We start from the raw sequence: 27766 nt of genomic DNA, 5'->3' as shown, positions 1-27766 counted from the left end.
CAGCTCTACTCCCTCCATCCTGATCCCCACACATCACACACACAGCTCTACTCCATCCATCCTGATCCCCACACATCACACACACAGCTCTACTCCATCCATCCTGATCCCCCACACATCACACACACAGCTCTACTCCATCCATCCTGATCCCCACACATCACACACACAGCTCTACTCCATCCATCCTGACCCCTCACACATCACACACACAGCTCTACTCCATCCATCCTGACCCCCCACACATCACACACACAGCTCTACTCCATCCATCCTGATCCCCCACACATCACACACACAGCTCTACTCCATCCATCCTGATCCCCCACACATCACACACAGCTCTACTCCATCCATCCTGACCCCTCACACATCACACACAGCTCTACTCCATCTATCCTGATCCCCACACATCACACACAGCTCTACTCCATCCATTCTGATCCCTTCAGCTCCCCTAGCAGGGATCACAACCAGCACAGCAGAATCCTGCATACTCTAAGCAGAGTACCCTCTGGTCATGTGATCCTTGACTCCTCCCCCACATGTGACTGATCACATGGTGATGACATCTTCACAGGTCCTGGAAGGAGTTGCTGCTGTGCAAGTGGCGAGCTGAGTATCCCTTCATATCAGGTCAGTGGTGGCGTGGAGGATTAACCTTTTTCAGATCGCTGAGGGGGAGGGGATGATTAACCCCTTCCGGACCGGCAGAGTTTGGGCCTGAGAATCCTAGTCGCCCAGTAATCTGTCCTTTAGCCTCTGTGAGTCGGGGGCTTAGAGAGAGGGACAATCCTATTACACAGGGACAGTCCCCACTGCAGGAGACGCCAACCCCCCGGCAGGAGGGTCCGGGACCCGGTGGTCTCCTATGGCTCCATCTATGATCAGCCATCCTCCTTCCATCATTATCTCTGCCATCCGTTAGTTCAGATCTCTTCTGGGGGTGCAGGAATCTAGGACAGCGCCCCCCGGGGGCTCAGCCTGCCTGGGGGTCTCTGTGGAAGAGTCACAGCGGCGGCCGATATCGCACTTGTCAGCGGGCGGTTTACACGGCGATGATTAATAACCGCATCACATGACTTCTGGGGGATCGTCCTCCTCGCGGCGAGAAAACATCACGGACTTCACTGGAAGCAGCACATCGCACCCGCAGCACATCGCACCCGCAGCACATCACCCCGCAGCACATCGCACCCGCAGCACTTCACCCCGCAGCACTTCGCACCCGCAGCACTTCGCACCCGCAGCACATCGCCGTCGCAGATTATTGCAGCTGCAGCACATCACACCCGCAGCAGTTCTAGGAGCAGCTTGTTAAGCGCCTTCTGTGTGAGACCGCCGCACCGCAGCAAGATTACGAAGCCTCACAGAGCGCCACTTCCTACACCCCATCTCTGCCGCTGAGGGCAAGAAATAACCCCCAAAAAGTGTTGGGTTTGCAGCAAGCATGGGAGGAGGAGGGATACCCAATTTATTGCCCCATGTGCCCATCCCAACCAGCCCCTGTAATTACCAATCGTCTGCGGACAGACCCCACCGTTTACATTATTAATATTATCTAACATTTAGGGAAAGCCAAAAAAAGGGTTGGGGGGGGGGGGGGATCTTTTTAGGGAGTCAATTTTTTTCAGAATACACAGTACACCCCTAGATGAATTCATTAAGGGGTCTGGTTTTCAAGATGGGTCATTTGTTGGGGTTCTCTGTTGTTTTGGCCGCTCAAGGGCTCTACAAGTGGGCAATGGGGCCTGAAACACCTTCAAGCAAAATGTCAGTTCTGAAAGCCACCGGCCCCGTTGGTTCGGGCCCCGTAGTGCATACGGACATAAGATAAGGGCCACAATGGGTATATTTCTGAACACAGGACAAACAGGGGTATGTATTTTCTGGTGCAAACTTGATTTTTATGTGCACTATAGAAATAAAACGTGTCTTTAAAATGACAGATTGGCGCAATGAAATTTTATATTTCCTCCTTTAAATTGCATTAACTCCTGAAAAAAAACTGTGGGGTCAAAATACTCCTGACACCTCAATGAATATATTATGGGGTGTATTTTTTTTTAAATGGGGTTCATTTTTGGGGTATCTATCATTCTGACTATTATGAGCCTTTTGCAATCTTGGCTTGGTGCAGGAAAACAAAATGTTCCTCAAAATTTAAAGGGCTAATGTAAAATGTATACGTTTCCTAAATGGTTAAACATTTTTCCAAATGTGCTTCCAGAATAAAGTAAATAGATGGAAATCTATATTGTATCAAAATATTGTACAGTATGTTTGATATATTGCGGTTGAAAATGTAAAAAAAAAAAATCCCAATTTTGGCCCTTTTAATCACAAATTCTATCAAACTTCCCACTTCACCTATCTTACCACCTAAATGAAGTACAATATGAGAACATTGTGAGAATCAGTGGGATATGCAAAGCCTTTACCTTTATCTATTCTGTTAAAGGACACGTGTCAGATTTCCAAAATTTGGCTGCGTCATTAAGGTGCAAACAGGCTTGGTCACTAAGGGGTTAAAGTTCCATGGAAAACAATGGGCGAGGCGTTCCAAAAGAAAACCAAAGTAGAACATGCTGTATTTTTTTTTACCTAAAAGCAAGCAAACAAAAAAAAAAACGCTTGTGTGAATGAATCCTTCTAAAACAATGGATTTCATATTCCCGTGAGTATTGTGCCCACTGCGCCGCTCAAAACGCGCACGAGAATATCATTTGTGTGAGTAAGCCCTAAAGCGGAGTTCAATCTCACCTAGAGATGAGCGAACCTACTCGTTTCGAGTAATTACTTGATCGAGCACCGCGATTTTCGAGTACTTCAGTACTCGGGTGAAAAGATTCGGGGGTCGCCAGGGGGCGGGGGGAGGCGTGGCGGCGCGGGGGGGTAACGGGGGAGCCCTCTCTCTTTCCTTCTCCCCCCCACTCACCCACGGCGCCCCCCGAATCTTTTCGCCCGAGTACGGAAGTACTCGAAAATCGCGGTACTCGGGCGAAAAAGGGGCGTGGCCGAGTACGCGCGCTCAGCTCTAATCTCACCTAAAGGGACTCGGGGTTCCACATAAAGATTCCATTTATTTAAATGGGTGGAAGACATTTATCTGTCAGAACATTCTGCTGGAGAACATCTAAGGCCTCATGTCCATGGGGAAAATAAGAATTAAACTCCGCAGCGTTTTTCCTGCACGCGGATCCGCGCCCCATAGGAATGCATTGACCACCCGCGGGTAGATAAATACCCGCGGATGATAATTAAAAAATTTCTGGAGCATGAAAAAAAAAGGACATGCTCCATTTTACTGCGGATCACGCGTGCGGGAGCACATAGAGCACATAGAGCTCATAGAGCACATAGAGCTCATAGAGCACATAGAGCTCATAGAGCACATAGAGCTCATAGAGCACATGGCTCAATTGATCTCTCGCATGAAAAATAAAAGACAATTACAGTGCATCCGCAGCCCAAATCCGCGTTACAAATCCGCAGCGGATCTGATTTTCCCCGTGGACATGAGGCCTTATACGAAAAGGCCTCCAGGCTTCTTCTTGCACCACGCTGTGACCCCTTTGCGTGACCTTTGCTGGATGATTTTGACGTCATCCTCACAAGTCCTGGAAAATCATAAAAATTGAGTGACCTGCCAGGCGAGGTCAAAGTCCCTATGATAAGTCTAGTGGCGCGGTTGTGCTTCAGCCAACACCACCTCTAGGGAGAGCCAAGGCTCCTTCACACTGGTGAGGGCGATATCACCCTCACAATCCATGTGGAAACCCCGGATTGTGATGCTTTTTCACACGGACACAGACTTGCATCCCCGCGGGGCTCAAGGAATCCCCCTGCGAGGAGATCACATTGTATTCCCATTGTTTTAACATGGCTGTTGTTGAAAACAATGGGCGATATGGCAAAAATAACAGAGATGCAGTGTGCTCCTTACCTAGGGTCATGTGCAGAGCCGGGGCTGGGGCATTTCACTCCATTCGGTCCCTGGTGGCTCCTGAGAACAGAGGCAGCTCCCAGGACAAGAGGATGGGAGTAGGAGCAGCTGATACATCCCCTCTGGGCCAAAACCTAGAGGTAAAACTCCTTCCTATGATTTAGACCCCACCCCAGTGTGGCACTGCGCCCTGCCCCCTGTGATAAGCCCTCCCTGACACCTGCTCAAATCCCCTACTGAGCCAGATTGCCACTGACTGTTCCGAAAGCCACTGGAAATGTGTTGGGAGTGATGATGTCATTCCTGCCGGACTACATATAAAGCAGTAACTAAGGCTCCTGAGAATGGAGGCCGCAGCTCAGCCAATTCATAAATCCCACCTCCACGATACAATGGCTATGATTGGCTGAGCAGCTCTCAAGGAAACAATCAATACAGCGCTCGATAAAGCAATTATAACTATCGCGTCGTGGAGGTGGGATATATGACTTGGCTGAGCCACGGCATTGAAACAGGAGGCAAGAGACTTCAAAGGGCGACTTAAGCAGAGAGCAGATCCATCAGGCTACATAGATGAAGGTTGCATTACTGCCAGACCTCTCTAGAAGGGGGTTATTATCCTCCGGGGGTAAAAGAGGAAATATTGTTATTTGTATAGCGCCAAATTATTCAGCAATGCTTTCAAGCAATTTTATTAATTACCTCCCACCAAGCTGGGTGCTCATTTTAACAACCTCAGAAGGATGGAAGGCTGAGTGGACCTTGAGCCGGCTACCTAAACCATGCGGCGATTGAACTCACAACCTCCAGTTCATGAGTGAGAGCTTAGAACTGCATTTCTGCTGCCTTAGCACTCTGCGGCACATGAGGCCCCGAATGAGGTGGCGCGACTGTTCAGTACCTTTTGACTCAGCTTCCGATTTGGTTCGAGACCTTCTTCATAAATATTGGCTCCTTTTGAAAACTGACCCTGAATTATTGGATGTCATAACAGACCTGCCATCCATTAAAGGGGTTGTCCCGCGCCGAAACGGTTTTTTTTTTTTTTCAATAGCCCCCCCCCCCCCCCCCCGTTTGGCGCGAGACAAACCCGATGCATGTGTTGAAAAAAAAAAAACGGATAGTACTTACCCGAATCCCCGCGCTCCGGTGACTTCTTACTTACCTTGCGAAGATGGCCGCCGGGATCTTCACCCTCGGTGGACCGCAGGTCTTCTGTGCGGTCCATTGCCGATTCCAGCCTCCTGATTGGCTGGAATCGGCACACGTGACGGGGCGGAGCTACGAGGAGCAGCTCTCCGGCACGAGCGGCCCCATTCAACACGGAGAAGACCGGACTGCGCTTAGCACGTCTAATCGGGCGATTAGACGCTGAAAATTAGACGGCTCCATGGAGACGGGGACGCCAGCAACGGAACAGGTAAGTGAATAACTTCTGTATGGCTCATAATTAATGCACAATGTACATTATAAAGTGCATTAATATGGCCATACAGAAGTGTATAACCCCACTTTGTTTCGCGGGACAACCCCATTAATATTGCAGAAAGGCTAGATATATAGGTGACCTTTTAGTACATAGCCTTTTGAACCCCCAATTCCGGCCAATTCATGGCTGAATAGAAGCAGCAGTAACACAGTATGTTGGCCAAAAAAAGACAGATGTCCATCCAGTTCAACCTGTTTCCACCACCTTTGTTGATCCAGAGAAAGGCAAAAAATTCCCGATGAGACAGAAGCCAATTTACCCCATTTTGGGGGAAAACATCCCTTTTCAACTCCAAGACCAGCAGTTAGAAGATTCCGTGATCAACAAGTTTTCTGATGTAATGTCTATAACCTGCAAGATCATAGCGCTCTAAAAAATGATATTTTTTACTGACCGTAAAATCCTTTTCTTGACCAGGATATCAGGGGTACAGGATACAGTGGATAGTGGCTGCCACTAGGAGGCGACATAAAGCTTGAACAAAGTTGACTCCTCCCATCAGCTATACTCCTTCCTGCCTGCTGGGGAAAGTCAATTTGTAAGCAAGCAGTGGTAGAAGTACTAGCAGAGAAGCACAACCAGAAGCCGTGAAACACAAACGTGAAATACAATACCACGGTACAAAACAGAATGATACTAGTAACCTCATGTGAAATCTGAGAACCAAGGGCTCCAACTGGGAGCCACATAACAATAAGGATATGGCGCTGTATCCCTGATATCCTGGTCAAGAAAAGGATTTTATGGTAAGTAAAAAATCGCATTTTCTTGTCAGGAATATTGGGGATATAGAATACAGTGGGACGTACACAAGCAGTCCCCTTGGGTGGGTAATTTAACATGTGGCTACTATCATACCACAGCGGATTGAAGAACCTTGTGGCTGAGGACGGCATCAGCCGATGCCGCCACATGCACCCTGTAAAATTTCGGTGAAGGTGTGTATAGAGGACCTTACACACCTGCCTGGCTGACACTCCATGATGCACTGCCCATGATGCTCCCACAACCCTGGTCGAGTGAGCACTCATTCGCAAGGGGGGAGTCTGGCCGTTGGCCCGATAGGCTTCAGCCACCGTCGAACGAATCCAGCATGAAATTGTGCCCTTGGAGGCGGCTTGACCATGATGTGCTCCCTTGGGAAGCACAAACTGGGTGTCAGAATGCCGGTACAAGGCTGTCTGCACCAAGTAAATTCTCAGAGCTCGGACAAGATCGAGCTTGTGAAGAGCCCTCTCCGTGCAATGCACCAGATGTGGACAATAGGAGGGCAACTCTATGTCTTCATTGAGGTGGAAGGCCGAAACCACCTTTGGCAAAAAGGAAGGATTTGGACGAAGAACCCCTTTTTTCCTGATGACAAATCACAAAAGGTGGTATGGCTGAGAGTGACACCAATTTCTAAGACCCTACGAATGGAGGTGATGGCCACCAGGAATATCACCTTGATGCTCATCATACGAGGCAACACTTCCGCAAGGGGTTCAAAGAATGTCGCTGTAGAGCATCAAATACCAAATTGAGATCTAACACCTGGAGAGGTGAACGGTATGGTGGAACCATATGCATGGCCCTCTGTATGAAGGTGTGGGCTGATGGAATAGTAGCCAGTGGTCTCTGGAACAAGATGGTAAGTGCTGACACTTGTATCTGAAGGGAGCTGAGACTGAGTTCCAACTCTAACCCAGCCTGCAAAAAGGTGAGGATCCTTGGAAGTAAGAACGGCATGGGATGCCTGAATTGACATTTGCACCAGGTAAAGAAGTGCCTCCAGACGTGATGGTAGAGCTTTGAAGAAGACTGTTTGTGTGACCTAATCATGCTGTGGATAACCGGATCTGTGAATCCTCGGGCTCTCAGCACGCGATGTTAGAGCTTTGAAGAAGACTGTTTGTGCGACTTAATCGTGGTGCGGATAACCAGATCTGTGAATCCTCAGTCTCTCAGAACCACGGATTCAACTTGCAGACTGTCAAATGGATCCTTGTGGAACAGGAGATGCTACGGCACGTGGACGAGTCGATCCATTAACTCAGCGTACCATGCCTGACGCGTCCAATCTGGAGCGATAAGCAGCCCCGGAATGCATTCCCTTTTTATCTTCTTGATGACCCTGTGTAACATTGGGGATAGGTATGGGAACTGGAAGCCCGGGCATCCACTGCTAAGGCCCGAGGGTCCTGGGACCTCGATGCGAACCGCGAGATCTTGCAGTTGAGCCTCAAGGCAATGAGGTCCATGTATGGCCGTCCCTAACTATGACAAATTTGTTGACAGACGTCTAGATGAAGTCCCCACTCCCCTAGATCTACCGACATACTGCTCAGGTAGTCAGCGACCCAATTGTCCACTCCGGGTATGTACACTGCCGGCACTTTGACCTCGGCCCAGGTAAGGATGCAGGCTGCCTCTGCTATCGCCTGAGTACTGCAGGTTCTGTTTGTCAGTTGATATATGCAATGGCGATTGTGTTGTCCATCTGGAGCCAGAGTGGGTGGGTGGACTTGTAATCAAGGAGCAAAGCTGAGAAATGACAGATAAATTGCCCGCCGCTCCAGGACATTTATTGGGAGATATGCTTTCGCAGCAGACCACAGGCCCTGGATCGTGTGAAGAGTGAGTGTCCCCTTACCCCGCAGCCTGGTAGGCTGGTGTCAGTGGTGATCACCCTCTTGTGGAGGAAGAGGAACGACTGACCCTGGAGTATGAGAGGAGACGATACCCTGTGAGTGAAACTGCGCGAAGGGTATAGCCGGGTATGGGTTGCAGATGAGAAACTGCACGCGCAGAATCTAAATCGGAGCAAGGGGTCACAGGGGCGGCTGCCACGGAGGGATGCAGGGTTTCCAAAGCGGGGTTACATGGCCACGGGAGAACTGCTTCTGACAGCGCTTGCAAGCATAATAAGTGGGGAGACCAGGTATAGCGTCAGCTCCCTCAAATGCCAGTGACATAATGGTAGTAGGAAGTCTAGAAACAACTACCACTGGCTAAGAACAATGGGTTCATTTGTGTTGCGAATGGCAGTCTTACCCACTGTGGACCAGCAGATGGAGTCCCGGGAGAATGAGCCTGGAAGACTAGCAGCACCAGGAGGTGATAGGAAAAAGCTAGAAAACAGCCCCCCACCTTCTCCAACACACTAGGCCAGGCCCCCTGCACAGGTAAGGGGGCGTGGCCTAAATGGTGGGCATGCTTTAAACGGGCCTGAAGCCCGGGATTGAATTTTTACCAATGCAGGGGGAGGCAGGGTATGCAACAGAAGAGGGCGGCTGGGAGTCCTGAGCTCTGATTGTAGCTGATGCAATAGCAGCCAACAGTGAGAAAATTGGGACAGGGGAGGGGAGGAGAGGGGAGCCTGCATCCCTGCACTACCCTGGGGGCTACCCCTGCCGGGTGCCCCTATAGCCTCTATATCCTGATGGGCTCCTGCAGCTTCCACTCTGAGTAGGCAAATGAAGCCTGGGACTCCTCTGTGTATGTCCCACTGTACGCGGCATCTGGGGCTGCGCATCTTGTGTGACAGCTACTACCCCCTGATGAAATGTCTCTAGACATAGCGGATGCCCTCTTGTTACCGTCGTAGTCCTGGGTATAAACAGATCATGGGAGAGATCCTTGTATTGTCCCCTCATGTATTTATACATAGTTATTTGGCTGCCCCTTAACCGTCTTTTTTCCAGGGGAAGAATCCCAATTTTGATAACCTCTCTGGGTATTCCAGTCCCGTCATTCCATGTATTAGTTTAGTTGCCCTCCTTTGAACCCCCTCTAGTACTGCAACATCTTTCCTGAGCTCCGGTGACCAGAACTGAACACAGTATTCCATGTGGGGCCTGACAAGTGCCTTATATAGTGGGAGGATAATGTTCTCATCCTTCGCCCCTATACCTCTTTTAATGCACCCCAAGACTTTATTAGCTTTTGCAGCAGCTGACTGGCATTGATTGCTCCAGGTAAGTCTACAGGCACCTCCAGTTCTGTTTCTATATCCCTTTCCCCTAGCAGTACCCCATTTAGTGTATATTGGTGACATCCGTTCCTCCTGAGCATGTACACTGCCTTACATTTATCAATGTTGAACTTCATTTGCCTTTTTCTGCCCAAAGCACAGCTTATCTAGGTATGTTTGCAGCTGTACATTAATTTGATAATTTTGTATCATCTGCAAATATCGATATTTACTGTGCAGTCCCTCTATCAGGTCATAATAAATAAATATATTGAACAGAATGGGTCCCAATACTGAACCCTGTAGTACCGCACTAGCAGCGGTAGCCCAATCAGAGTATGACCCATTTATTACCACCCTCTGCTTTCTATCTCTGAGCCAGTTTTTTACCCAGATACACACGTTTTCACCCACGAGATCAACTGACACTCTCGGGTCCAGCATAGGACTTGCTTAATTGTAGAAGCTAATCAGATTGGCCTGATATGATCGACTCCCTCATGAACCCATGCTGGTGAGGAGTTATACCGTTGTTTTCCTTGATGTATTTAAGTATGGCATCTCTCAGAAACCTCTCGAATGTTTTTCTAATTATTGTAGTGAGACTTACCAGCCTGTAGTTACCAGGCTCTCTTGTGACCATGTTTTGTATATTGGAACCACATTGGCCATGTGGAAATCCAGCGGTACCACACCTCAGTCTCAATACAGTTCTTAAATATAAGAAATAGCCGTCTATCATGTCATTTAACCCCTTTAGTGGCACGCCCAGAAAATCTCCGGTGCTTGCTGCACTGACCAGGCAGTTAAACCCGGTAAAGATTTCCGCGGACAGCTCTACTGCTGATATGTGCAGCACACTGAGCTGTCATCTGAAATCTTCCGGGGTTTTTATTTATATTTTCCAAAATTATTATAATGTATTCTTTTATTACAAAAAAATGTTGCAATGTGATTGTTGTATTCCCTAATAAATACTTGCAAGATTAAATTGCATCGTTGACTCATTTAGAAAACCTGGCCTGTCAGGCATGACATGGTAATAAACCTGCCACTGAAGGGGTTAATGTGGCCAATGCAAAGCTTGTCAGTACATAAGAGTTGGGTCTATAAATGTATTTGCCGACTGCGGTGGTGCATTTATGCATCTGTGACTGATCCACCATCCATTAAGTGTTTTGCTTCGGAGGTCGTGAGATTACCAATACGCAAGGGGAATGTTATAGAAGGAAACTCGGTGGATATTTCATCGTAAGACGGTTCGGCCCCACTGTTTGTACGAAGGCCGGACTTTTACATGGTTTATTAGAGTAACTAGGCCAGCTTTGTATTGGGGTACATTGATATAAGCTCATCTTTTGGGGTTGCTTACCTAACCTATACGTGACGCGCAATGACAATACGCCCGTGTGAGACCGGTGGAACTTTGTTTTGTAAAGATATATAAGGTGACCGGAGTGAATGGTATATACATGTATGGCTGCCCGGACAGATAGTGTCTCCATGAAAATGGCTACTGTGTGGGGATTTATGCTTTACATCCTCACTGTTGCAAATGCTGTTAACCCTTTCCAATCCACTGTCTGACGTCTGAAGACATTCTGATTGAAGGCTGTACAGCTCCGATGTCGGAAGACGTCCACGGCAGGGTATTCTTACTGTATATTTATGACCGCTCTGTTGTCGGGGGCCTCTCCAGCATGTCCCATACTGCAATACTGGCTCTAGCCAGCAGACGGCGCCATTGTATAATGGCAGAAAGATAAAGCCACCTAGAAACCCCCGAATCCAAAATTGGATTGCAAAGCCACCTAGAAACCCCCGAATCCAAAATTGGATTGCAAAGGGTTAATCCATCTAAGTCACATGATTGGTCAGCAGAATGAACAGCAGCAAACACCTTTATTCAGGCACACCAGTCTTGTGTATATGTAATGGGAGCTTTCCTGCATGTCAATGTTAGAAGCTTGTATAAATAGTCTAACATTGGCTTGCAGCAAAGCAGCCTTTGAATAGGTGGCGCTGCAGAGCTATTGTTCTATCTCCATTATTTGTAATGGGAGCAGGATGGCCGGAAGGGACTTTAATTATTTAAGTCTGGCTGATCAAAGTGCTAATGACCACTTGTCCGTGAGTGTGTTACATGCTCCGCCCCTGATCACATGATGGTGACGTCTTCGTAGGTCCTCAAGCATAAAAACATGCAGAGCCTGACAGCAGCCATGGGCTGACAGGGCCTGTGATGATGTCACTGTCATGTGATCAGTCACCGGCTCATAGCTCCACCTCTGACACATGGCAGTGACATCACTTTGTTAAAACATGCAGAGCCAGACAGCAGCTGTGTGCTGACAGGACCTGTGATGATGTCACAGCCATGTGATAAGTCAACGCATTCAATTCCACCCCTGATGATCACATGATGTTGACATCATCACAGATTATAAACCTGCAGAGGCCAATGAACACTGTATGTAGCAAAGCTCCTGTGTGGAGCGAATATGCAGCATAGCGGTGTAGTGTGTGTGTGTGTGTGTGGCGTGCATATGTAGCAGAGCTGTGCGTGTTACGCGCATATGTAGCAGAACTGTGTGGTGTGTGTGACACGCATATGTAGCAGAGCAGTGCGGTGTGTTATGTGTATATGTAGTAGAGCTGAGTGTGCCGCGCCTCAGTAGCGGGGCTGAGTGTGCCGCGCCTCAGTAGCGGGGCTGAGTGTGCCGCGCCTCAGTAGCGGGGCTGAGTGTGCCGCGCCTCAGTAGCGGGGCTGAGTGTGCCGCGCCTCAGTAGCGGGGCTGAGTGTGCCGCGCCTCAGTAGCGGGGCTGAGTGTGCCGCGCCTCAGTAGCGGGGCTGAGTGTGCCGCGCCTCAGTAGCGGGGCTGAGTGTGCCGCGCCTCAGTAGCGGGGCTGAGTGTGCCGCGCCTCAGTAGCGGGGCTGAGTGTGCCGCGCCTAAGTAGCGGGGCTGAGTGTGCCGCGCCTAAGTAGCGGGGCTGAGTGTGCCGCGCCTAAGTAGCGGGGCTGAGTGTGCCGCGCATCAGTAGCGGGGCTGAGTGTGCCGCGCCTAAGCAGCGGGGCTGAGTGTGCCGCGCCTAAGCAGCGGGGCTGAGTGTGCCGCGCCTAAGCAGCGGGGCTGAGTGTGCCGCGCCTAAGCAGCGGGGCTGAGTGTGCCACGTGAATGTAGCAGAGCTGTGTGTGGTGTGTTTGAGCGTGTAGCAGACCTGTCTGTGGTGTGTGTGTGACGCGCATGTAGTATTCTGTAGCTACCTAATTATATAGTATGGCGTGAAAGAAAACCACTCTGACACAATTATCAGTCTGGAATCTCAATCAGCTCTGGGGCGTTTATACCAGAGCCTTCTTTTATTAAAATACATTATACCTGCCCTTTATGGGCTTATAGCATATGACGTACGTAGTGTATATTAATTGTTATTGGTTGAGCTATTTAGAATCTCCTCCCTCACCCCCCCCCCCTTCCTCCCCAGGCCCTGTGTACAAACTAGCCTTTGTCCCTTCACTATGTCGTCAAGCAAAGACCAGTTCCTTTGTCTCAGAAGTTGAGGGAGGGGGGGAGGGCTGGAGAGATGCCCAAGATATACTTTCCAGTTTAACTGCATACCTTTGTAATTTAACCCTAGAGAGGCTGCATTGAAACTTTACATTGGACTAATGTTATAGCACACATCGTTCATCATGTCATTACCATAATAAAACAATGCCACTATTAGCCTCTACAGAGTCATATTACTACAGCTGTGTAACTACAGCTGTGTAATACATCTAGTTTATACAAATAAATAGACATTTTATGCTATTTAATCATCATTTCTACTACACTGGTACTTAAATTATCTAATAATTACTAGTCATGTGATAAGCAGGAGCCATCTGATGTCATATTTGACGGCCATATAAGTGGCATGTTGCTTCCTCTAGAGGCAAGTGGACAGCAGCCGATCTGCATCATGGACTGACCGGGATGGGCAGGGACACAACTACTCTTCCCATGTGAAGGCCATAATGCTACATTGAGATCTGAGGATTCTCTTCTGCTTTATTGCTGAGGATTACTCTGTATCTCCCTGAGGATCTCATAGGCTGCAGACACCATGGTATAGCCCTTTTTAATGCACCCCATCATTGTGATCGGTGAAGAGGAAAAAAAACACAAAAATGCAAAAATAGAACAGATGGCTCTCATAAATCACAGCGTTAAAAACACCGCTTTCAAGCTCAGGTCTGAGTAACCCATAAAAATTCATTGGAGTGTTGTACCGCGGTTAGCGGGGCGCTGCACTAATAGCATTAAAAAGTGGTATGTGTGTGAGAGTGGGCCTAAGTTACGCCCATGTGTAAGAGCACTGGAGCACCAAATGTCAATGTCTGCTATTGACACCACTCCCTTGTCACAGAAAGTTTTGGAATATTTTGTCCAGGATATATGTCTTAAAATCGGTTGCTTTCACACCAAGACTATTGCATTGAATGTCATAGAGTCCCTCCCGGCACAAGCGATGCTGGGCTTTCCTTGGTTGCGGTTGCATAACCCGGTGGTGGATTAGGAAAAGGCGTTATAATATTAAATGGAATCCTTCTTTTAGTCAAGACTATATCCATAAAAGGTGTCTATGGTTCAGGTGGTTGAATTATCTGACTTCATACAGGAGTTTGCAAACGTCTTTTCTGAGAAGGGAGTGGACAGTTTTCTACCTCATAGGGAAGGGAATTGTTCAATTGAGCTTATCCCAGACTGTAAGTTACCCAAAAGCCAAATGTACAATCTAAGGGTTCCTGAAAGACAGTCCCGTAAGGACTATATCAAGGAAAGTCTGAAAAAGGGGCATATTTGTCCTTCTTACTCTCTATGGGCCACAGTTTTTATTCTTCGTTAAGAAAAAGGATGGGGGGTTGTGACTTTGTTTAGATTTCAGGGAGTTAAAAAAAATTTCCAAGCGAAACCCATACCCATTGCCACTTATCCCAGATCTTTTTAGTCAGTTAAGGGGTGTCCGTTGGTTTACTAACTTGGTGTCGCTTCCAGACCGGACACACTGGATCAATATCCTGAAGTACTCATGAAAAAGTGATAAAGAATACAGACAACCACAGCAAAGAAAACACTCTCTAAATAACCTAATCCAAAGAAGGGACCTGTCTATACACAAGTAATCCACTCTGAGAAGGATGAACTTGACCATGTACCTAGGCCACTAGCTGATGCTATGTGGGATTCAAGAAAACCACCGCAAACCAGATGCAAAAGATAATAACCACTGTACTTAGCTTTGAGAAGACTCATGCAAACAGAACATCCAGCTCTTAGCTCTGACTTCCACCAAAGCCAAAGAAAGACGGAAAATGAAACAGCACTTGAGCTAAGCACCAGGCCAAGCTAAAAAGTCCAGACAAATTACCCACAGGTTAGGCCAAGCATATCTCATCTAATACCACTCCCAGCAGAGCCAGAAAATAAAGAAACATATAAACCTATATCAGAATATTTAGGAAGAAAGTGTTCCCAGAACCGCCAACACAGTTGGATTTATGTGGTGCTTATAATTGAATTCGGGTCAAGGAGGGGGGGATGAATGGAAAATTGCTATTAACCCCTTGAGTGGTGGGTTTCCTACCACCCTGTCGTGCCCACCGCAGGTTTTTTAAAATGGTCTAATCATTGAATTTCAACTAATTTTGCAGTTGCGTCTCATGAGCCATAACTTTTTCATTTTTCCATTGACATGGCCATATAAGGGCTTGTTTTTTTACGGGACAAGTTGTGATTTTTTTTAAACAGGAGGGAGGAAAAACAGAAATGGGGAAAAAAGAAAAAAAGGGGCCATGTCATTAAGGGGTTAAATAATGCATTAACTTCCTTCTCTGGGTCATTACGACGCATGGATACCACATGTGTGATTGTATTTTTGATTTTTTTACAAAGTAAAGGGAGACAAGTGTTTTTATTTTTTTTTTTTATAATTTTTTAACTTTAAAAAAAAAAAATTTTTTTTTGTCCCTTTAGGGGACTTCCACAGGGACCCATCAGGACCCCTGATCACATTCCGGGGGTCCGATGGTGACAGCCCTTTACATGCTGCAGTGACAGCCCTTTACATGCTGCAGTCACATAGACTGCAGCATGTAAGGGGTTAACACAGCAGAGATCGGAGGTTTTCTCTGATCTCTGCTGCAAGAGCTGGTACCTAGCTGTCCTCTGACAGCTAACAACCAGCTCTCCCTGCCACAGAGACCATCGGCTTGCTTCTGACAAGCCGATGGTCTCTATGGCAACCTGTAAACAAAGCAGGAGATTGCCGACATATCGGCAATATCTTCTGCTGGTTTTTCAAAGCCCTTGCTTTGTTCTCTGTGGGTCAGTGCAGGCAGAGCACACTGTCACAGCTTGTGGCATTGTGCTCTGCAGCTCCCATAGTGATACATAGCCCGGAAATCTTCCGGGCTATGTTGCTATGAGCAGTGGAGCTCGTCCCGGAAATTTTCCGGGCGTGCCACTCAAGGGGTTAACGCCGAAAGGGACACTTTGAAAACTTGGTTATGCCTTTTAGTCTGACTAATGTGCCTGCTCTATTTCAGGCCTCGATAAATGAAGTTCTGCATAAGTTTATTGGTCACTTTGTACTAGTGTATCTGGACAATATTCTTAATATTTTCTCCAGATTATGAGTCTCATGTTTCACATGTTCGTCATGTACTTCGGGCACTGTGCGAGAATTGGAACTTAGTTGGAAAGAAATAGAAATATGTTTTTTCACAGTTCAAGAGGTTTCTTTGCTGCTTCGTATGATTGTCCGAAGGGTTTCAGGATGGATCAGGCAGTGCAAGGCATGGTGAGAGCAGAAAATGGTAAAGCTCTTAAGAGATTTTTGGGATTCGCTAATTATTATTGTAAGTTTATTTGAGGATTTTCTTGAGTAATTAAAACTCTGACAGACATGAGCAGGAAGGGTTGTTTTCCATCTAAATGGTCTCCCAAAGCATTACATATTACATTTTTTTCAGACGTTGAAAAGTTTTTTGCAACAGCTCCGGTTTTGCTGAAGACATTTTGTAGGGAAGTGAAAGCCTTGGACTTTGGGTCAGGGCCTTTTTTTGGAAAGTTCTCTACAGTAGAATTATCTAAAATTATGATATAGAGGACAGAGAACTGTTGGCCTTTGAGGAGTGGCATCATCTCATAGGGGCACAAAATAATGTGATGGTGATTACTGAACACAAAAGCTTAAACTACCTAGAGTCAACTAAATACTTCTGAGTCAGGCGCGGTGGTCATTGTTCTTTTCACGTTTCAACTTTATGGTCATGTACCTAATTTGAAGTAAAAACGTCAAAGTGGATGCATTGTCCAGGAGCATGATTCTGGCAGTTTCAGAAGGATCTCCGGTGCACATTCTCTCTGAAGGTGTAGTAGTGTCAGCGATGTCCCTGAAATTACATAGTAACATAGTATGTAAGGCTGAATGAATGTCCATCTAGTCCAGCCTGTCTATCCTACTGTGTTGATCCAGAGGAAGGCAAAAAACCCCAAGGCCAGAAGCCAATTAGCCCTTTTGGGGAAAAAATTCCTTCCCGACTCCCTAATGGCAATCAGATTGTTCCCTGGATCAACCCCTAATAGTTCCTACCTGCCTGTATACCCGGATTGACACTTAACCTAAGATTTATAACCTATAATATCCTTCTTCTCCAGAAAGACATCAAGTCCCCTTTTAAACTCCTCTAAGGATTTTGCCATCACCACTTCCTCTGGTAGAGAGTTCCACAGTCTAACTGCTCTTACAGTAAAGAATCCCCTTCTATGTTGGTGATGAAACCTACTTTCCTCTAATCGTAGCGGATGTCCTCTTGTTACCGTCATGGTCCTGGGTGTAAACAGATCACGGGAGAGATCCTTGTATTGTCCCCTCATGTACTTATACATGGTTATTTGATCGCCTCTTAAAGGGGTTGTCCCGCGAAAGCAAGTGGGGTTCAGCACTTCTGTATGGCCATATTAATGCACTTTGTAATGTACATCGTGCATTAATTATGAGCCATACAGAAGTTATTCACTTACCTGTTCCGTTGCTAGCGTCCCCGTCTCCATGGTGCCGTCTAATTTCAGCGTCTAATTGCCTGATTAGACGCGCTTGCGCAGTCCGGTCTTCTCCCTTCCGAATGGGGCCGCTCGTGCCGGAGAGCTGCTCCTTGTAGCTCCGCCCCGTCACGTGTGCCGATTCCAGCCAATCAGGAGGCTGGAATCGGCAATGGAGCGCACAGAGCTGGAGAAGACCATGGGAGAAGACCTGCAGTGCATCGTGGGTGAAGATCCCGGCGGCCATCTTACTAAGGTAAGTAAGAAGTCGCGGGAGCGCGGGGATTCGGGTAAGTACTGGACGGTTTGTTTTTTTTTACCCTTGCATCGGGTCTGTCTTGCGCCGAACGAGGGGGCTATTGAAAAAAAACAAAAAACGTTTCGGCGCGGAACAGCCCCTTTTAACCTTCTTTTTTCTAGAGTAAATAGTCCCAATTTGGATAGCCTCTCTGGGTATTCCAGTCCTGTCATTCCATTTATTAGTTTAGTTGCCCTTGTTTGGACCCCCTCAAGCACTGTGACATCTTTCCTGAGCACCGGTGACCAGAATTGTACGCAGTATTCCATGTGAGGCCTGACAAATGCCTTATATAATGGAAGGATAATGTTCTCGTCCTTCACCCCTATACCTCTTTTAATGCATCCCAAGACTTTATTTGCCTTTGCAGCAGCTGACTGGCATTGGTTACACCAGTTTAGTCTATTATCCACTAATACCCCCAGATCCTTTTCCATATCACTTTTCCCCAGCGATACCCCATTAAGTGAATATTTGTGACATCCGTTTCTCCTGCCCATGTGCATAGTCTTACATTTTTCAACATTGAACTTCATTTGCCATTTTCCTGCCCAAGCCCCCAGCTTATCCAGGTCCGTTTGTAGCCGCACGTTGTCCTCCGTTCCATTAATTATATTGTATAATTTTGTGTCATCTGCAAATATTGATATTTTGCTGTGCAGCCCCTCTATCAGGTCATTGATAAATATGTTGAACAGAGTGGGGCCTAGTACTGAACCCTGTGGCACCCCGCTAGCGACTGTTGTCCAATCAGAGTACGAACCATTTATTACCACCCTCTGCTTTCTATCATTGAGCCAATTTTTTACCCACTTACAAACGTTTTCGCCCAGTCCGAGCTGCCTCATTTTGTATATTAACCTATTATGTGGCACGGTGTCAAAGGCTTTAGAGAAGTCCAGATATACAAGATCAATAGATTCTCCCTGGTCCAGCTTAGAGCTTACTTCATCGTAGAAACTGATCAGATTTGTCTGACATGAGCGACCCTTCATGAATCCATGCTGGTGAGGAGTTATTCCCTTATTCTCCTTAAGGTACTCATCGATGGTGTCTCTCAGAATCCCCTCGAAAATTTTTCCCGTTACTGAAGTGAGACTTACTGGCCTGTAGTTACCAGGCTCACGTTTGCTCCCTTTTTTGTAAATTGGAACCACGTTGGCAATGCGCCAATCCAATGGTACTACACCGGTCTTGATAGTGTCCAGAAATATTAGGTATAGCGACCTAGCTATCTCGTCACTTAGTTCCCTTAGTATCCTTGGGTGTAATCCATCTGGGCCCGGCGATTTATCAATTTTAGTTTTCTTTAGACGCTTCCGCACCTCCTCCTGCGTTAGGTATGAGATATTTTGTGAGGGGTTCGTTTTATTCCCCTGCATCTCGTGTGGCATTTCCTTTTCGTTTGTGAATACACTTGAGAAGAAACTGTTTAGTAGATTTGCTTTCCCTTTGTCATCATCAATGATTTCTCCTGCATTGTTTTTTAAAGGGCCAGCGCTCTCCCTGCAAATCCTTTTGCTGTTGATATAGTTGAAAAATAGCTTCGGGTTGTTTTTGCTCTCTTTGGCGATCCGTATTTCTGCTTCCTCCTTGGCAGTTTTGATCATATCTTTTCATATTTTGTTTTTTTCCCTGTATGATTTTAGCGCTTCTTCGCTGCCTTGTTGCTTTAGTAGTTTGAACGCTTTCTTTTTTTCGTTTATTGCCCCTCTTACCGTCTTGTCGAGCCACATTGGTTTCCTTTTAGTTGAGTTTCTTTTATTTTTAAAGGGAATGAACTGCTCACATGAGGTGATTAGGATCACATGAGGTGATTAGGATCCTTTTAAACTCCTCCCATTTGTCCTCTGTACTGGCATTTTTGAGGATGTTGTCCCAATTAATGTTACCGATAGTAGTTCTAAGCTCATCAAATTTTGCTTTACTAAAGTTTAGTTTGTTTGTCGCTCCTTGATAAGGCTTCCTAGTGATTGACAGCTGGAAGTTGATTATATTGTGGTCACTGTTCCCCAAGTGCCCCTCAACCTGCACCCCCTTTATACGTTCCGGTTTGTTGGTTAGTACTAGGTCCAGAATGGCCCTCCCTCTTGTTGGTTCCTGCACAAGTTGGTTCAGGTAATTGTCTTTAATTACTCTCAAGAACTTATCACCCCTGTGTGATTTGCAGGTTTCCTTCTCCCATGTTATATCTGGATAATTAAAGTCCCCCATGATAATTACTTTGTTGCGCTTTGACACCTCTTCTATCTGCCTTAGTAGTAAGTTTTCAGTTTCTTCTGTTGCTTTTGGTGGTCTATAGAAGACCCCTATCAAGATTTTGTTATTTTTTCCTCCCTGTATTTCTACCCACAGAGATTTCACCTGTTCGTCTCCTACCACTATATCCTCCCGTAGCCTCGGCTTCAAGTTCGATTTGACGTACAGACATACCCCTCCCCCTTTCTGGTTCCTTCGGTCTCTTCTGAAGAGATTGTACCCCTGCAAATTCACCGCCCAATCACACTTATCATCAAGCCATGTTTCCGTAATTCCGACTATATCATAGTTTTCATCAGTCATTCTCGCTTCAAGCTCACCCACTTTACCAATCAGACTCGTGGTCATACAATTTATATCATTTTTTTGTTTTTTAAATTCGTTTTGTTGCTATTCGTACTTATGGCTGATCTGTCAGTTCTAACTGTACTAACCCCACCCCCTGGTCGACCTCCATTCCCTTTGCTTGGACCCGGATCGCTAGTTACACTGGCTACCCCACTATTTCTCATTTTACCCTGTTCTGGAGGAACAGATTAGATAATCAGGAGAAATGGTCAGAATTGTTGCCTTTGTCAGAGTGTGCACTTTATAGTAGGTTTTTGGAGCCTACACGCACATCAACAGCTTTATGTAACTTTGGATTTCACGCTTGTTTTGCCCCGTTTACTAAAGCACTTTTAGAGGTGCCAGAGGAAAATGAGTTTTCCTTTAACATTAAGATGATTTGGGAGGAGGTCCAGAGAAATCTGAAGAGGGCTTATGTAATTACAAGTGGATAGTTGATTGCAGGCATCCTGTTAGGGTTGACTTCTTGGTGGGAGACAGGATCTGGCTGTCTACCAAGAACATTAAACTCAAGTAACAGTCTCTCAAACTTGATCCGCGATTTATTATTCCGTTCAAAATCATAGAAAGGATTAATGCGCTTTCCTTTACATTTCAGATTCCTAACTCTTTGAGGATAGCCAATGTGTTTCACAAATCGTTATTAAAACAGTATGTCGATTCAGGGAATGGTTAGTTAACTCCTGCCCCAGTGGAGGTTGGTGGAGATCTTCAATTTGAGATCAGTTGTGTGAGAAACACATTACAGTACTTGGTTTCATTGAAGAGTAATTGGCCAGATGTGTGTTCTGGCCACAGATGTTAATGCAGACCATCTCACAAAGAGCTATTATAGATATAATCCTCGTACTCTGGAGGGCCCTTCTAGAAGGGGAGGCACCGTTGTGTTGGTTTGAGTTTGACTTTGCTGGTTGTTTTGGATTTCTTTCCATTTATATCCTTTAACACTGGTGGGAGTTGTCATAGGTGTATTTTGCTGTTGGAGTACACCTGAGGGGAATTAGAGAGGGATTTTATTTCCACCTTGCCTTGGTTCTGTGCTGTTCAATTTTTGTAGTCTCCTTCTGTCGGTTTAGGTGAACTTTGCTGGATCAGCTTCTATGATTCATCCAGCAACTCATAAGACAAGTTTCTGGTGTTGTTTTTTTGCACAGTGGTATTTGTTATTGGTTGCAGGATTAGTGAGTGGCCAAGGAACGAGGATGTATGCGTCCTTATCAGGGCGGGTCATTCACTATTAGGCAGGGACTGTCACCATCCAGTGCCTAGTAGGGAAAGTTTTCCTCCTTGTTTATTTTTTTTACCATGTATAACTAATGTTTTTGGTAGTTTGCCAAAGAGATTTTTTGGGGGTTTTAGTTATTGCACGCATGAAGCGGACATGACAGTAAAGCTGTCCTTGCCCTGCACCGCCATGTGGGTGATAATGAGTGTCTGGTGTTGAAGAATGCTGTCATTAGCAGGGTGCATCTAATCATGAACACATGGTCTGGCATGGCCAGGGGTGTTACATATCCTTAACACACTGGGTCAATGTCCTGGAGGTGGTGCATAAATCCAAAAGAGGTGACCCTCATTTCAAGGTACACCAAAAGACATTTATCTGTGTTTGCCCCCTCTTCAACCTTCTCTTCCTCTTCTTCCTTTCTTTTTTGGCATTCACATCTAGTTGATTCTTCTCTGGCAGACTAGCAGTGACTGTTGGGGCTACCAATAAAACGCCTCATCTGTGATGTGCCTACATGGTGGGATTCCACGTTCCATGTGTTGCAGAGGCTAAACCAGCAGCAGAGAATGATCACGGAGTACCGGATGCTGTACGCTGTTAGCATTTTAGGCCTACTTTCAAAACTCTGAAACATTAAAAATGTTCCTTTAAAAACAATTTTTGCATCAGTTTATGCTTGCCGCCCTCTTTATGTCTTTTTCATTGTGTGCTTAAAGGGGCTCATGTCCATAACCCCTACGGTGGCTTTGCATTTTTTTGACTTTTTATAGTCTCTTTTTCCCTCCCCCCACTAGAATTCATTCTGTGGGTTGCTTTGTGAGTGCCGTGGGCTTTTCTTTTTTGGTCGTATGCCGTTAGCAGGCGCTGTATGAAGTTTGGTCACTTGACGTCTGTGGAGTGGCTGCAGATCAAAGATGTGTGCACCATTTCAGCCTGCTTTTGAGGAAACTACTAAAACGGTCAGTGGTGATGATGTAGGGATCAGTATAACCATCCCTGTTGTCTGCCTGCTGGAACAGACGCTACACGTTCTCAAGGACAATGACATGTTGTTGCAGGAGGAGGAGGAAGAGGTACCAATCTAAATACTTTCATGCCAGTAATCTGAGTCCAGCGATTGGTCAGCAGTGGTCAAGTGTATCAGCACGTACCATAATGCGGCCTTGTTACATGAGTGACATAAAGACGTTGCTACATGGTTGATCTGTTGTCTCTGTCTTACTAGTTCCTCCAATGTTTCCACTTATTCTTTCCAGTAAATGTATTTTTTGCATTGGATTTCTGTGTTTTTTATATTGGATCATCTTTCTGTCCACTCAGGTCCCCACAGTAGAGGATCCTCTGGTGTCCTTCACTACATAAGAGAATTTCCCTGATAAACCCGTCAAGGATGGAGAAAGACAGGAACAAGATGGCGGAGAGTATATTAAGTCTAAGCTTAGAGATCATCTTCCAGTTTACTGGGGAGGTGAGAGATTCTGATGATGTCATAATACATCATTTTTATCTATGGTAATGACAGATGATGTCACTGGGGAGGGGAGAGATTCTGATGATGTCACATTACATCATTCTTATCTATAGTACTTCCAGATGATATGATTGGAAAGTTGATGGACTCTGAAAATGTCTGTAGTAATATTTATCACTGTCTCTCCATATACAGGATTACACAATAGTGAAGAAGACCTCTAGTGATGGCTGTCAGGCCTCTGTTTCTGATGGATGGGGAAGGCATCTGAGCCCAATCACGGGACCCCCACCTCACCCCCTAATACATGATGACATCAATGTACAGAAGATTCTAGAACTCACCAATAAGATGATTGAGCTGCTGACTGGAGAGGTGACCCCTCAGGGAATGCTGGAACATTATACAGTAACAGCACTGGAGGCTTCTGGGTAATGACTGTGTATTGTGTTGTCAGGTTCCTATAAGGTGTCAGGATGTCGCTGTCTATTTCTCCATGGAGGAGTGGGAGTATTTAGAAGGACACAAGGATCTGTACAAGGATGCCATGATGGAGACCCGCCAGTCGCTCCCATCACCAGGTAATAGACAGGACTAAATACATGGGGACTTTATTATCTGTATGTAAAGAATGACTTCAGTGTCTGTCTGTGTTTCTTGCAGTTCCATCCAGTAAGAGAAGCCCACCAGAGAGATGTCCCTGTCCTCTTCTTCCACAGGACCAACAGGTAGATGGAGATGTCCCTCTGATCTGTAGAAGGCTGTGAAGCTCTTGTCTTCAGTCTTATTAGATGTCTTCTCCTTGTGTGATGAGGCCGGTGGAGATGGCAGGATTACCGCTGACCAGAGACATTACATGTTGTCTGGATCTTCTCCCAGTTTTCTGGTGGTGGAGACTGCTGGTGGAAATAAGAAGCCAACAGGTTGGATTTCTATCTATCTGCTCCTTTATGTCCCCCAAGACAAAAAGCGGATGTGTCTGGTAGACGCTAATCTCCTCCACTGAGACAACGTGCATTGTGTCTAGCCATGCCGGATATACATGTGTATGAGGTTCCTGAGGGGTCATTGAGCCACCATCTAATATATATGTCCAGCTTCTAGAACTGCAGCTATGCAGCTCAGATATCTACTCCTGTCAGGTCATTTTGGGTTCTCACGATGATTAATGATCACTTCACACGACTTCTCCAACCGTCTGCTGACTTACAAAATTTGTCTCACAGCTTTTGTATCAGGATGAAGATCTGACCAATATTAATACTACAGAGACAATTGTAAGGGGCGATCAATGGTGTAAAGAGAGAATTCCTACAGGTAACCGTCCAGGTGAGTAGTAACCACTAACTACAGCTGAGAAGAGTCACAGATTCTCCTCGGTCAGCAGCTGCTGATAGTTATGTAGATTTATAAGCTCTGTGATCTGTCAGTTTTCGCTGGATGTTCCCCCATTCGGCCGGAATACAAACTAAATGTGGCTGAAATGTGGTACCGTTATAGGCGATAACACATGAGGAGCATCTATAATATCGGTGTAATTATGGGCACCGCATCATAATAATGATGCTATTATCTTCTGTATTGTATCTGTTATTTAGAAGAGTAAAAGTTTTGAAATATAAAACATGAGTGTAAAATCCATCTGTAGTCTGGATATATAATATATCTATGTGAACGAGGCCGATTCCTTCATCATTTGCTGTCAGTACTATTGAGAGAAGAGTATCTCCCCAATTTTAGAACTAAGGAACCATTTAGCTCCTCTTAGACTCCTAGAATCCAGATTGTGGAGACATAGACCGGGATAACAGAAGATTCCTTGGAGGATGGAAGGTTGGTGCTATGAGTGTCAGGGATGATTCTCTCCAGGGACTGGAAGGAAGCAACCTGGATGCTGGATCATCATTATCATATAACAAATCTCACTGCAAGCAGGAAAGATTAATATAATGCTAGGAAAGAGAGCTTGTTTTGATGGACATGGTATATTTGGTTGGAACCATTTAATATGCTAGCAATATTATAAGTGTGTTTGGGGAAATAACATCCAAAAAGAAGTTAGATTTAGCAGGTGAAGATCAAGTAGTTCTCCTACAGATCTGCTCCAATGGGCTGGGCTGCGCCTGATAAGTTGCAAAATGGAGACTCTCTTTAAAGACGAGCCAAGGGCTGATGATACTGCAACACTGCCCTTAAGAAGTTATTGAGCGATGCTGTTTCTCTGACTAGTGAAAGGGAGGACTGTCTGAACCCCTTTAATGACATGGGGATGTCGCAATCAATTCATTATCTGCCCATGGAATGCTACTGTTGCACCACCACTGTAGATGAATGGTAGGATGGCACTCTCTCCCTTGTGATGGTGAACAAGTATGTGGCTAGATTACCAATTTGTGTTTAGAGTAGAAAGGACCACATAATGGTGGCAGTAGCTGGAATCCGGTGTATGCAATGTAGTGTTAATTGGGGGTGAGTGCAGTTTTTGTCCTGCTGTAGTGATTGCTGTACATGGGTAGAGGCCCTAAATAAGTTATGATGACTGCAGTGATCCAGAGAACAGCCCAAGATGTAAGCAAGGGCAGTTTCCCCCCCACTTTGAACATCGTGATCTACTGGTCCTCAGTCTGAGGTCTATTGCTAGATTGTAATTTAATTGAATTTCACTATGTGACTTGTAATTTAAAAATTGTTCTAAAATATCAAAATTATTTTTACTTATGTTCAATAATGGTAAAATCAGCTTTGTTCTTGGCAGATGATGGTACCGGGAGGTCAAAGTGGCATATGATGTCTGCAGATTTTAAGGCAGATGATAATAGCGGACAAGATACATTTGAAGAACTTGCCATTATCTCAGAAATGCCCTCAGCACTTTACAGCAGCGATCCATCATCTGATCCTCTTATGCTGGTTCCATTTTCTGATTCATCACAGACTGATGAGCAGAAGAAAAGTCATAGAAGACGAGAACATCAAAGAGCTCACAGAGGAGAGAAGCCGTATCTATGTTTAGAATGTGAGAAATGTTTTACTAAGAAATCAGATCTTGTTATACATCAGAGAACTCACACAGTAGAGAAGACATTCTCATGTTCAGAATGTGGGAAATGTTTTACTCAGAAATCAGATCTTGTTAGACATCAGAGAACTCACACAGGGGAGAAGCCATTTTCATGTTCAAAATGTGGGAAATGTTTTACTCAGAAATCAAATTGTGCTATACATCAGAGAAGTCACGCAGGAGAGAAGCCGTTCTCATGTTCAGAATGTGGGAAATGTTTTACTTATAAATCAGAATATTTTATACATCAGAGAAGTCACACAGGAGAGAAGCTATTCTCATGTTCAGAATGTGGGAAATGTTTTACTGAGAAATCAGATCTTGTAAGACATCAGAGAACTCACACAGGAGAGAAGCCATTTTCATGTTCAGAATGTGGCAAATGTTTTACTAGCAAAGCCTATTTAGTTGTACATGAGAGAATTCACACAGGAGAGAAGCCATTTTCATGTTCAGATTGTGGCAAATGTTTTACTAGAAAAACATATCTAGTTCTACATCAGAGAAGTCACACAGGGGAAAAGCCATTTTCATGTTCAGAATGTGAGAAATGTTTTACTCAGAAATCAGATCTTGTTATACATCAGAGAAATCACAGAGGGGAAAAGCCATTTTCATGTTCAGAATGTGGGAAATGTTTTACTCAGAAATCACTTCATGTTAGACATCAGAGAACTCACACAGGGGAGAAGCCTTATTCATGTTCAGAATGTGAGAAATGTTTTATGCAGAAATCACATCTTGTTAGACATCTGAGAAGTCACACAGGAGAGAAGCCATTTTCATGTTCAGAATGTGGTAAGTATGTTTCAAATAAATCGTGTCTTGTTGATCATCAGAGAATTCACACAGGAGAGAAGCCATTTTCATGTTCAGAATGTGGGAAATGTTTTACTCAGAAATCACAGCTTGTTAGACATCAGAGAGCTCATACAGGGGTGAAGCCATTTTCATGTTCAGAATGTGGGAAGTGTTTTTCAAATAAAAAAAATCTTGTTACACATAAGATAATTCATACCAGATAGAAGCCATTTTCATGTTCAGATTATGGGAAATGTTTTACTGGCAACGCAAATCTTGTTGTACATCAGAGAAGCCATTTTCATGTTCAGAATGTAGGAAATTTCTGAGTAAAGCATCTAAGAATTCACACAAAAAAGTGACTATTTTCTTTTTTTAAACTCACCTAATTGTCATATTGTGCAAGAAAACAAAAAGGTGACCTCATGTACAGCATTTTCCTTAAAATGCTACAATAATAATGGACTTTTTCTGGGTATTTTTCACCATTGGATGTTAACTATAGATGAGCCTGCATACTCGGCCACGCCCCTTTTTCGCCCTAGCGCCGTGATTTTCGAGTACTTCCGTACTCGGGCGAAAAGATTCGGGGGGTGCCGTGGGTGAGTGGGGGGTTGCAGCGGGCAGTGGGGGGGAGAGGGAGAGAGAGAGGGCTCCCCCCTGTTCCCCGCTGCTACCCCCCGCTCTGCCACGCCGCTCCCCGGCGCCCCCCGAATCTTTTCACCCGAGTACGGAAGTACTCGAAAATTGCGGTGCTCGATCGAGTAATTACTCGAAACGAGTAGGTTCGCTCATCTCAAATGTTAACTAAAGGTGATTAAAT

General features: G+C 45.5%; 2 protein-coding genes across 3 annotated transcripts in view; both read left to right on the top strand.

Moving 5' to 3' along the window:
- Positions 1–27766, top strand: part of LOC136629139 (oocyte zinc finger protein XlCOF6-like) — a 913937-nt gene that overhangs the window by 55273 nt on the left and 830898 nt on the right. The gene's annotated exons all lie outside the window — the stretch shown is intronic.
- Positions 581–27283, top strand: LOC136629152 (oocyte zinc finger protein XlCOF22-like). The gene is made up of 7 exons (XM_066605305.1): positions 581–636; positions 22931–23078; positions 23277–23456; positions 23539–23662; positions 23745–23809; positions 24308–24410; positions 25837–27283. The coding sequence occupies exons 2-7, from the start codon at positions 23001–23003 to the stop codon at positions 27165–27167; spliced, it is 1881 nt and encodes a 626-aa protein (XP_066461402.1). The 5' UTR covers positions 581–636; positions 22931–23000; the 3' UTR covers positions 27168–27283.

This window comes from Eleutherodactylus coqui, chromosome 5 (genome assembly GCF_035609145.1).
Source record: "Eleutherodactylus coqui strain aEleCoq1 chromosome 5, aEleCoq1.hap1, whole genome shotgun sequence".
In the NCBI taxonomy this organism is placed as follows: Eukaryota; Metazoa; Chordata; class Amphibia; order Anura; family Eleutherodactylidae; genus Eleutherodactylus; species Eleutherodactylus coqui.
The sequence above is the reverse complement of the archived record's forward strand: the minus strand, read 5'-3'. Positions and strand labels throughout refer to the sequence as shown.

Coding starts and splice junctions, on each gene's coding strand:
- LOC136629152 (XM_066605305.1), top strand. CDS start 23,001: ATGGAGAAAGACAGGAACAAGATGGCGGAGAGTATATTAAGTCTAAGC. Junction 23,079..23,276: donor TCTTCCAGTTTACTGGGGAG/GTGAGAGATTCT, acceptor CTCCATATACAG/GATTACACAATAGTGAAGAA. Junction 23,663..23,744: donor CCAGTCGCTCCCATCACCAG/GTAATAGACAGG, acceptor TGTTTCTTGCAG/TTCCATCCAGTAAGAGAAGC.